Source organism: Oncorhynchus clarkii, chromosome 3, assembly GCF_045791955.1.
Source record: "Oncorhynchus clarkii lewisi isolate Uvic-CL-2024 chromosome 3, UVic_Ocla_1.0, whole genome shotgun sequence".
Lineage (NCBI taxonomy): Eukaryota > Metazoa > Chordata > Actinopteri > Salmoniformes > Salmonidae > Oncorhynchus > Oncorhynchus clarkii.
Genome location: NC_092149.1, coordinates 72,072,060 through 72,083,532, shown reverse-complemented (window position 1 = coordinate 72,083,532; position 11,473 = coordinate 72,072,060). Strand labels below are relative to the sequence as shown.

The following is an 11,473-nucleotide window of genomic DNA, read 5'->3' as shown; positions in this document are numbered from 1 at the left end:
TTAAAAGTTGGAGGTTGGACTGCGGATGAACTCTTCATAACTTTTAAACCACTCCAAAAGCAAGCCTCTGACCACAGAAAGGCACAGAGTCAAAACCCTTTCTACAAAAAAAGTGTGTGTGAGAGAGAGAGAGCGAGAGGGAGAGAGAGAGAGAGAGAGAGAGAGAATAAGAGGCAGAGGTCTATATAGAGGTAGTATTGGTCTCTCCCACAGTACTTTGTGTGACCATTGACCTCGGTCCTGTCTTGCCCTGCCTCCTGTTCTCAAGTGGCTGCCAATACTCACACACACTGATATGGTCCCCCACATTTTCAGGGATTGGACCCAACCCAGCTCATCTCTTCCTGTCAACCTTCAGTCAAACGCCCTGCCCACTAAATCTTACAGCCAGCTAAGAAAATATATGAGCTGTGTGGGCAATATAAAGTATTTTTTCAACACAGGAAAATATGTGAAAGTGGTGTCACTTCAGTATGATTTATACGCCATCCAGTGGCAACTTTTGGAACAGAAATTATTTTGAAAGCAGTGTTGAACACGGAAGTAGCAAACTCGCACGTTGGAGTACTTCTTGAACGGCAATCGAGCACACAGAGCAGAGACCTTCAACATGTCTTACAGCGCAAAGATAGGCCCGTCCATCCTCAGCAGTGACCTCGCATGCCTGGGCAGTGAATGCGTCCGAATGATGGAGTGCGGAGCTGACTACCTGCACCTCGACGTTATGGACGGGTGAACAAATCCAGAGAGCACGCTAGCTAACTAGCATAGCCTCAGTCCAATAGGATTCACAGTCAGGCAGTTAACTAACGTTAGCTAGCTGTAACACTGTGAATGTATGCACATTTTAGTTAACGTTAGCAATCACTGCTGTTTTTGTTGACTTGTGTTAATATATTGTTAGAAGTCAAGCTAAAAGTAATTATGGGTGATGTCAACATCACGGCAGATTGCAGTACCAGTCCACATTGCATAACATTCTGCAACTCTGTTTACGACATCCACAGTTTACTTATCTTGTTTTCAGTTTTAGTTTTATTCAGCACTGATAGTTAGCTAGCACATAGCACGTTTTGTTATTGATCAGCCTGCCTTGCATCAGCGTGACTGGAGTAGAATCAGTCACATAAGGATAATGATTGTATCTTGTTCCCTTGAAGTAATTTTGTCCCCAACATCACCTTTGGCCACCCGATGGTGGAGTGCCTAAGGAACTGCGTGGGGCCAGACCCTTTCTTTGGTCAGTAACACAACCTTACTCTGATATGGTTACAATATGTCCCTGTTGTTGTTTTTTTACCAGGCAAGTCAGTTAAGAACAAATTCTTATTTTCAATAAAAGCCTAGGAACAGTTTGTTAGCTGCCTTGTTCAGGGGCAGAATGACAGATTTTAACCTTGTCAGCTCGGGGATTTTAACTTGCAAACTTTCGGTTACTAGTCCAACACTCTAACCACTAGGCTACCTGCATGACAACACATTGACCAGTACCTATTTATTCTAGCTGAACGTGCTGACCACAGCTACCATTATTACTGACACTGGTGCCACCATAATACTTTGTTCTAAGTAGGATTATGGTTTGTTCAGCTTTGCATAGAAGCCATCTCAAAAGTGTGTGTGTGTGTGTTTGTGTTTCTCTTATAGACATGCACATGATGGTGTCGAGGCCGGAGCAGTGGGTGAAACCCATGGCAGCAGCAGGAGCTAATCAGTACACGTTCCACCTGGAGACCACTACTAATGCTGGAAACCTCATTAAGGAGATCAGAGAGAGTGGCATGAAGGTGAGACAGAGAGGCATAGTTGACTATAGAGAGAGACCAGAGGTGAGGTCCTGATATGGGAGGTCAGAGATTGCGAGAAGTGGATGGCCACAGATTCACACACAGTCAGAGAAAGTTCACAACTATGTGTTGTCTAACAGTTGTGCGTCTTCACCCATGTACGGTAATGTAACACTGTGTGTTGTAGGTGGGCCTGGCCATAAAGCCTGGGACCACAGTAGAGGAGTTGGCCCCATGGGCAGGACAGATTGACATGGCACTGGTCATGACTGTGGAGCCTGGCTTTGGAGGCCAGAAGTTCATGGAGGACATGATGCCCAAGGTAGTGTGTTTTGTTTGTGTGTCTGTCTATCAGGCTGCATTTACACAAGCAGCCCAACCAATTCTGTTATTTTTTTTGCCACTAGTTGATCTTTTGACCGATCAGATCAGATCTGTTGGCCATAATTGGGCTGCCTGTGTAAACACATCCTATGTGTTATTTTGTGGCTTATGTTTTTATCTCGCTAGAGAGCATGTGTCTGATAAGCTGCATGAAAAAGATTCTTTGTCATCTGTGATCTGTTTTATACACAAGGTCACTCAGTTTATTTTGAATGCAGAGGTTTGTTACAATATCTTCAGTTGACATTGTGTCATCTGAGTAATGTGTTAGAGGGGTTCTCTGTGTGTCTCTCTGTTTTGTTTGATTCTCACGGTCTGTGGATTTGTGTGGTTTGGTTATATATTTGCCGTGTCTGTTTTGGACATGTGGGGCATGTCATTGACATTTCATTGTCTGTTTCTGTGTGTCTAGGTTAGCTGGCTAAGGAGTCAGTTTCCCTCTCTGGACATTGAGGTGGACGGAGGAGTGGGTCCCTCTACCATCCACAAGTGTGCTGAGGTGTGTACATGCCTCCCCATACCATGCACCTGTGGGCCCTGGTGCTTAACTACGTTGCTTGTGTCCATCCATGGGTGTTCACTGTGTGTGTGTTTTATCTTTCTGTGTGTGTCTCTGGTAGGCGGGCGCTAACATGATTGTGTCGGGCAGTGCGGTGGTGAGCAGCGACGACCCTCGCTCTGTCATCACAATGCTGAGGACTGCCGTCTCTGAGGCCATACAGAAACGCTCACTGGACCGTTGACACGCCCCCTGCCTGGCGATCACCACAGTAATTCCTCACACCAGAACGCCATAGCAACATGCTAATACACCCTAAAGTGGGACAGTCAAAAGATGTTTCTCTTTGGTGGTCAGGGAGGGGTGTGGAAGTTGGTGCTCTGCAGACGGGTGTGCTGATGTCACAGTTTGATCCAGTGAAGCTGCGCCCCTGCCCCTCAATACCCCAGAACATCAGAACCAACCCCAAATCCCCACACTCAGCCAGGATCACTACTCAACCAATGATTTACCCACCTACCAGCTTAGGCCTGTGGATAAATTAACACTTTAACGAGAGTGGAACAGTGGTTACGTTGATTGCACACAATAATTGTAAACATTCCTGAATATTTTTTGGAATACTGTTATGTCGAACTAATGATAAAGATATGTCTGACCAAAAAATGTAACTGAATTGAAGGTTGTTTTTTTTTGCTAGTGCTGAGAGAGAGTGAGAGGTGTTAGATACAGGACTGCAGAATTAGAGGCCATATGATGAACAAAGTTTCTTTGGACAGGGTAGTATTTTGTCACTGCCGGGATGAAATACCTGTTACTATTTCACCCAGACACATGAAACATGGAATCCCTCCTCTTGATCTGCCAAGCAGTATTTTACTCAGCGTTGTAGTACTCAACACCACATTGAGAGTCTCTGTGTCAGATACATTTTTACTCGGTCTTGGACATTGAGGACTCGTAATTTCTTCCCGAGACCAGCGGAGTAAAATAGCCTTTTCATAATTAAAAGCTTCCATTCAGTCAGTGTATAAAACCACGTGAAATACATACACTCCTTTTTTAAAACAATATCTTAATGCCTATCGGTATCTGGGATATCTACTTTATTCTTAACATTAGTCTTTTTACTTTTGTTGAAAAAAATTCTCAAACTTTGTCAGAATTTCCTTGCCGCTCTGGTAGAGAAGAGTGGAGGAAATTGTTTGCAAGTTGCACACTGGCTATTTAGTTTTTATTAATTGCTTTGGTACCATTTTTACAAGTATTTGGTATATTTTCACAACTCTTAGTACAAAACTCCAATCTGGTCACACTTCTTCACCAGTCAGTCTTTCATTCAAAACTGGTCATTGTGCATCAATTTGCAATGTAAACATCTCTCACCAACCAACCATTCAAAATATAAGTTTGTGAAATGTAATGAGAACATTAGTCTAATCACCAAAACACAATGATATCTTTTCAATTTAGTCATTTTAACTACCAATGAATCCAATAGCAAACAATGCAAGATATGCGTTTCAAATCGCCCTTAGAAGTGCTGAAAGTAATATGCTACAGTACTATAAATTCGTTTTCACATTATATACACTTACATTACATTGCCCAGCAAAATTGACAGAAAATCTATCATTTGTGATCAATGAAGACTTCCTCTACCTTTTATTTTTATTAAATCATAAAAATAAATATTTGTCAGATATAATTGCAACAATCGGTGTACTGTCTGTAATCAAGTTAAAGGAATGAAAATGAAACAACCTTCAACACGTATTCATTTGCATCAAGCCTGTCTTGAGCATTTGGCCATAAATTCTAATCCACATCACAGTGAATGTCCTCATTGTTCATGCACCACGGGAAACACCTTTTGGCATGGCAAATCCAAGCTTGACATTGGTTCTGCATTGATGTCATCGCATGCCTCATCCATGGCCAGAAGAATAGCGGCACGCTCATTGGGATGGCGATCGTACATCTTCCACCTCTATATTGAAAAGGTCCTCAGTAGGGTTGAGGACAGGAGAGTATGGGGGCAGGTATAGGGTCAAGAATCAGGGATGGGCCCGAAAACTATGCCTGCATGGTGGAACCTGACATTGTCCCACAAAATGACACAGGTGACCCTTTCACCTTGATAGGCCTGCTCAATTGTATTGAGAAACACAATGAGGTGTGCAGCTTTGTTGGATTCAAGTAATGGCCTACATCCTACCACACCATCTTCAGAGATAGCTGCGCACATGGAGCTGTTTCGTCCACGTTTTCCAGGCACTTGGACGATCTCCCCTTGGCCGATGAGGTTTGGCCAGGTTGAAGCCTGCTTCATTAACAAAGATATACTTGTGACGGTTCACAGCAGCATCAAGCACCATCACCCTCTAAAAACATATTTTGGTTACTTATTGTTTACAGTATAGTTGTAATATATTGTGAAGTAGCATGTGGATTAAATAGTAACAGTAATACAGTATATAGTGCTGTACTTGAACATATGCACCCCGCCGTTGTTTCACCCAGTCATTGTTCTTCTCAAAAGGCACCAGGTAAATGTGTTTGGCAAAATCTTTCATCGTTCTCCTCAATGGCAATGTAATTCTTGGCCCTCACAACTGCCCACTCCTGCTGCTCGGTCAGCACATGGCCACCACCATGGGGTCTTCTGTCAATTCTGAGGTTAGAGCAGAGTATACTGTCAATAGATCATACTGGAAGAATGAATTTACGTGTGTTACAATGTTGTTTACTGTAAATGTAATTGTAAAGCATAGTGCATATCCTGCAGAGTTACCGCTTTTCTTGGCAAAGTTCTCATGATCGAATTGACAGTCGATCTTTTCAGATTTGGGTGAACTAATCTGGCAGCCTCTGGTAAGGCCTCTGTTTACCACATGGTCAAGGACGATGGCCGGACTTCATTAGACATCTGCCTCCCTCTCTAGAAGCTGTGTCTAGACTTGGCAGTTCATGCAGCTTTAGTATTCTGATTGTAGAGTTCTGATCATGGAAATCCAAATGCGTCATGAATCTACACCTACAGTACCAGTCAAAAGTCATGAATCTACACCTACAGTACCAGTCAAAAGTTTGGGCACACCTACTCAATCAATGGTTTTTCTTTATATTTTGCTATTTTCTACTTGGTTGAATAATAGTGAAGAAATCAAAACTATGAAATAACACATGGAATCATGTAGTAACCAATAAAGTGTTAAACAAATCAAAATATATTTGAGGTTCTTCAAAGTAGCCACCCTTTGCCTTGATGACAGCTTTGCAACCTCTTGGCATTCTCTCAACCAGCTGCTTTTCCAACAGTATTGAAGGAGTATTCACATATGCTGAGCACTTGTTGGCTGCTTTTCATTCACTCTGCGGTCCAACTCATCCCAAACCATCTCAACTGGGTTGAGGTCGGGTGATTGTGGAGGCCAGGTCATCTGATGCAGCACTCGTATCACTCTCCTTCTTGGTCAATTAGTGAGCGTTGCATATATGAAAGGCATTTCTAGATGAAAATAGTACCAAAGCTATTGCTGAAAGGACAGCTACTGTAATACCATCATGTGGGAGAGGGCACCTTTTGTAATACACAAAGGGCCAGTGGTGTAGTGGAGGCTATAGGCAGGTACAGTGTATTCAGACCCCTTGAATTCAATTGCTTTCCCCCCCCTAATCAATCTACACACAATACCCCATAATGATAAAGCAAAAACAGGTTTTCAGAAATGTTTGCTAATTTATAAAAAATATTATATTTGCATAAGTATTCAGACCCTTACTCAGTACTTTGTTGAAGCACCTTTGGCAGTGATTACAGCCTTGTGTATTCTTGGGTATGACGCTACAAGCTTGGTACACCTGTATTTGGGGAGTTTCTCCCATTCTTCTCTGCATATCCTCTTAAGCTCTGTCAGGTTGGATGGGGAGCATCGCTGCACAGCTATTTTCAGGTCTTTCCAGAGATGTTCCATTGGGTTTAAGTCCAGGCTCTGGCTGGGCCACTCAAGGACATTCAGAGACTTCTCCCGAAGACACTCCTGCGTTGTCTTGGCTGTGTGCTTAGGGTCGTTGTCCTGTTGGAAGGTGAACTGCCCCAGTCTGAGGTCTGCCTCCACCATGCCTCACCGTACGAATGGTGCCAGGTTTCCTCCAGACGTGTTGCTTGGCAATCAGGTCAAAGAGTTCAATCTTGGTTTCATCAGACCAGATCATTTTGTTTCTCGTGGTCTGAGTCCTTTAGGTGCCTTTTGGCAAACTCCAAGCGGGCTGTCATGTGCCCTTTACTGAGGAGTGGCTTCCATCTGGCCACTCTACCATAAAGGCCTGATTGGTGGAGTGCAGCAGAGATGGTTGTCGTTCTGGAAGGTTCTCCCATCTCCACAGAGGAACTCTGGAGCTCTGTTAGAGTGACTGGTTCTTGGTCATCTCCCTGACCAAGGCCCGTCTCCCCCGATTGCTCAGTTTGGCTGGCGGCCAGCTCTAGGAAGAGCCTTGGTGGTTCCAAACTTCTTCCATTTAAGAATGATGGAAGCCACTGTGTTCTTGGGGATCTTCAATTCTGCTGAAATGTTTTGATACCCTTCCCCAGATCTATGCCTCGACACAATCCTGTCTCATAGCTCTACGGACAATTCCTTCAGACCCCATGGCTTGGTTTTTGCGCCTTTTTATAGACAGGTGTGTTCCTTTCCAAATCATGTCCAATCAATTGAATTTACCACACGTGGACTCCAATCAAGTTGTAGAAACATCAAGGATGATCAATGGAAACAGGATGCACATGCGCTCAATTTCGAGTCTCATAGAAAAGGGTCTGAATACTTATGTAAATAAGGTATTTCAGTTGTTGTATTAAAAATAAATTGCTAAAATAAAGTGACTGTTTTCGATTTGTCATTATGGAGTATTGTGTATAGAATGATGATTTATTTTTTTGAAAAATTCAAGAGGTCTGAATACTTTCCAAAAGCACTGTATATGGCATATACCCACTTTTGTTTTATTTTTCCAGAGGGCATTGCCTATACCCACTTCTTAATCCCTACTGTTGCATATCACATTAGTGTAGTGGGGGTATAAGATTTATGTATTGTACTTATGTAGTACAATAGGGAAATCATGCACAAAGTAGCCAACATAACTGCAAAGCATGTGAAGTACGCCGTATATACCAAAGTATGTGGATACCCCTTCAAATGAGTGGATTTGGCTATTTCAGCCACACCCGTTGCTAGGAAAGATGTTTCAATTCATGATATCTACCAGTAAATGCTAACTAAGGCAACAATGGGTATGCAAAACAGATATTGATAAAGTTTGATCTTGGTCTTGTCTTGGTTAGTAGGCTATTTGCAATGCTCAATTCAGTCATCATGGGCTGTCTGTATGAACATTTCTAAAGGCTTTCCCCCAAAAAACATACAAAAAAATGGCGCGCAATGTAGGCCTACCTGACAGTGATATAATCTGATTTGTATCATGTGAGGGCATTTCTTTTACACAATTGAATTAAAGGGAAACTACACACTTCAAAAATATTTTTTCCCCAGACCTCAAAATGGTCTCCTGATGTGGTTTAAGCATTGTTGTGGACATAGAACATCATATTTTTTTATTTAAAAAAAAAAGTGTGATTTTGAATAAAAATCTGTACAATTCGTAGGAAAACGTACTGCATAGCGCCGATGGAAAGACAGCAGTCACACACAGCATGACGTTGAAGAATAAGTAGCCCATTCACTCAGACATACTGCTAAGCCAGTTGGTCCCAATCACAAGAATACAAAAACACAACCTTTATGCTAAGTATTTTACAATTGAAATGTATAATTATTACTTCCCATTGCAAAAAACATTTCACATTTAGCACTCAAAGTAACCGGTGATCTAAAGTTTAAATGCAACCATGTTTCACAAGTTATTTTCAAAGAGATGGCTAACAACAGCATGCGAGCTGCAATAAAAAAACACAGTTCCACTCAATGGATGAGTTATTCATGAAAAGGGAGAAGCTAATAAATTAGCAACAGCATCCATCCTCTTTGATAACACCTGCTGCAGTTGCTGTAACCTAGCCTACAACAAAAGCTAGCTAGCTATACCTACTAATGCTTGCTATACCTACTACTGCTTACTGGAAGCCACTCCTCAGTAAACGGTCCCCCCCATTATAAGTCAATGTGATTGGTTAATTCCAATGTCACTCCAAAATGTTGCTTTAATACAGATGAATGGCAGATGCCTTCTATCAAGCTTCTGATGGCCTAGCCAATGGCTTACTTAAATAGCTAGATTTATCTCCCCAGAGATCACCAAAGATAAATCCTGATTGGATCATGTTCTCTTCAGCGTTAACCCTTTCCTTTCTAACAAAACTGAAGAGTTTAAATCAAAACATAATTAAAAACAATATAATTAGAATTATTTTATAAATCCGTAGCCCTTCTCTGAAGGCTTAGAAGGCCCTCATTGTTCCCCACTGTGTTTGGGTTAGTAATAATTTGTAGAGTGGCTCTATTTTCCATTAGCATAAAAATTCTGAATGTCTAAAGAATCCATATGTTGTTCTGAAATATGAACACAGAAATACTGGACATTTTGAACTCTTATTATGGTGCTGATTTGACAATTACAATCATGGTCTTGTATTGGACTTTTATGACTTGAATTTGACATTTTTCTGGTTATGGTCTTGACTCAGTCTTGCCCTTCCCAAAGGCTTCCGGTCTTGGTCTTAAATCGGTCTCACTTTAGGTGATCTCGAACACAACACTGATTTTAATACTTAGACACTAGAGGGCAAGCTTGCTCAAACTATTCATCCTGATGTTTGTAAGCCAGAGACTGTCATTCTTCTTTTTTTCAGCTCCCTGTTTTATGTATTATCTTGTTTACTCGTGATTTATTACCAAGGTTGGGGAGTAATGGATTACAAGAAAAAAGGTAACTGTAATCGGTTAAATTACCAGTAAAAATATTGTAATCGGATTACAGATACCTTTGAAAAACTAGATGATTACTTCGAAGATGACTTTTAAATTCAGAAAAGATGTTTGTGAAAATAAATATGACACCTTCTCTGTTTTCGCAATGACATTCAAATCAGCATTGAAAAAAGGCGCAAGTTAAAGTTTTTTTTATCATCTGAGCGAGTCTGTTTACAAGTCAGAGACCACTATGATGACAAACCAAATGTGTTTGATGGATTACGGGAAAAGAGCAGGAATAGGCTTTTGTAGGCTACAGTCCAAGCTATGGCTTCCAATGATGCGGCTGCTATCGGCATGCAAAGATTATCCAATTTGAATAAATGCTTTGAGGTAAGGATGCCAGTAGTGGTGTAGTCTACGGTGATACAGATATCACTTATTATTGATATCTACATACAGTAGCGTATTGATGTGAATCACACTGCTGCTCTCTCATTTAGATATTTGCACCTTAAGTATTGTGGTTGTTGTAGATAGCTGTTCACAAATCTAAATGTTTATTTGAACCCGATAATGGTTGAATTCAAGAAGTTTAAGGTGCCTATCAATCATTGTTTTTTAAACCAGTGGACAGCCAGTGAAAAATGCCCTCTTGTAACTAAATGCTCTCTGATCCAAGCCTGTGGAATAATAGTGGGGCTTTTATTGCTCCATCTAATTCATGCTGGTCAAATAAATAAACCCGTAGGACTAATGGACACATTAGTTGCTACATCCATTTTTGGACTAATAAATATCCATTGATTGCTGAAGAATATAACTTAGAAATGCCTCATGAGCTTAGTTCAACTGTCACGCTCCATGAGAACCCAAAATATAAGCTTGTTTTTCTCCAATGTTTGTAAACATTGTAAATGTAAACAAACACTGTATAGCCTCATAACATGGTTAAAACAATAATTTTAATATCATGGATGGTCAGTCCTCGCATCCATAGCTCTGACTATTAATCTGAGAGTGGTTACATTTCTCCGGGCCCATCCCTCAGTTTTTTACCAAAAGAGGCGGGGTGGGGCGACTGTTTTGTTATTGTGTCATCTGTGGATTTGCCCTTTAAACTGCTGCATATTATCAAGATATCAAAGTGTTACCAACAAAAAGATTAACAATAGACCTATAGCAAATGTAGCATATGGCATTCATTTTTCACATGTAAATAGCACTTTTCAGTAGTGCTCAAAGCATCCCATTCCATGAGCACAGCATTTATTTTTCAACTCTAATCATAAACAACAGAGTAGGGCTGGCTAATAAGTCCTTAGTTTTGGGGTCTTGCGCAGGAAAAACAAATAGACTAATCTATTTTTCCATATTTCCATGTCCTATTTTTGAAGATCAAGGGGTATAACATTTATTGGAATGACTGGAATTCTGATAGATAGTTTTTAATGTAAAGATAACATTTAATCGTATTATTATATGTAGTAAAAAGCGATGGGTTAGAAGAAGCCAACATAACCAACCCATAAAGTCAAATGTAACATCCATATATGGCCAGCTATATGAAGTTTAACATTGATTTATCCTGCAATAATGTCATTCAATTGGTAACATACATTTTATTCTTCTTTTAATGCCTCTTGAGGGGAAGGGAAAGTAATCTAAAAGTAACTGAATATAATCAGATTACGTTACTGAGTTTGGGTAATTTAAAAGTTACGTTACTGTTACAATTTGATAGTTAACTAGTAGGGGATTACATTTAAAAAGTAACCTACCCAACCCTGCTTATTACCTACTGATATTAAGTCATGAGATTATTGATAACAGTGAATTATCCATAAATGACTAACATGTGCCATAGGCGA

At 40.7% G+C, this 11,473-nt stretch overlaps 1 protein-coding gene across 1 annotated transcript; it reads left to right on the top strand.

Annotated features, from left to right (window-relative positions):
- The first annotated feature begins 383 nt into the window (after positions 1 to 383).
- On the top strand, positions 384 to 5,893 carry LOC139406121 (ribulose-5-phosphate-3-epimerase). The gene is made up of 6 exons (XM_071148599.1): positions 384 to 732; positions 1,161 to 1,240; positions 1,648 to 1,787; positions 1,975 to 2,109; positions 2,584 to 2,670; positions 2,792 to 5,893. The coding sequence occupies exons 1-6, from the start codon at positions 611 to 613 to the stop codon at positions 2,912 to 2,914; spliced, it is 687 nt and encodes a 228-aa protein (XP_071004700.1). The 5' UTR covers positions 384 to 610; the 3' UTR covers positions 2,915 to 5,893.
- The last annotated feature ends 5,580 nt before the right edge of the window (positions 5,894 to 11,473 follow it).

Coding starts and splice junctions, on each gene's coding strand:
- LOC139406121 (XM_071148599.1), top strand. CDS start 611: ATGTCTTACAGCGCAAAGATAGGCCCGTCCATCCTCAGCAGTGACCTC. Junction 1,241..1,647: donor GGGGCCAGACCCTTTCTTTG/GTCAGTAACACA, acceptor TTTCTCTTATAG/ACATGCACATGATGGTGTCG. Junction 2,110..2,583: donor TGGAGGACATGATGCCCAAG/GTAGTGTGTTTT, acceptor CTGTGTGTCTAG/GTTAGCTGGCTAAGGAGTCA.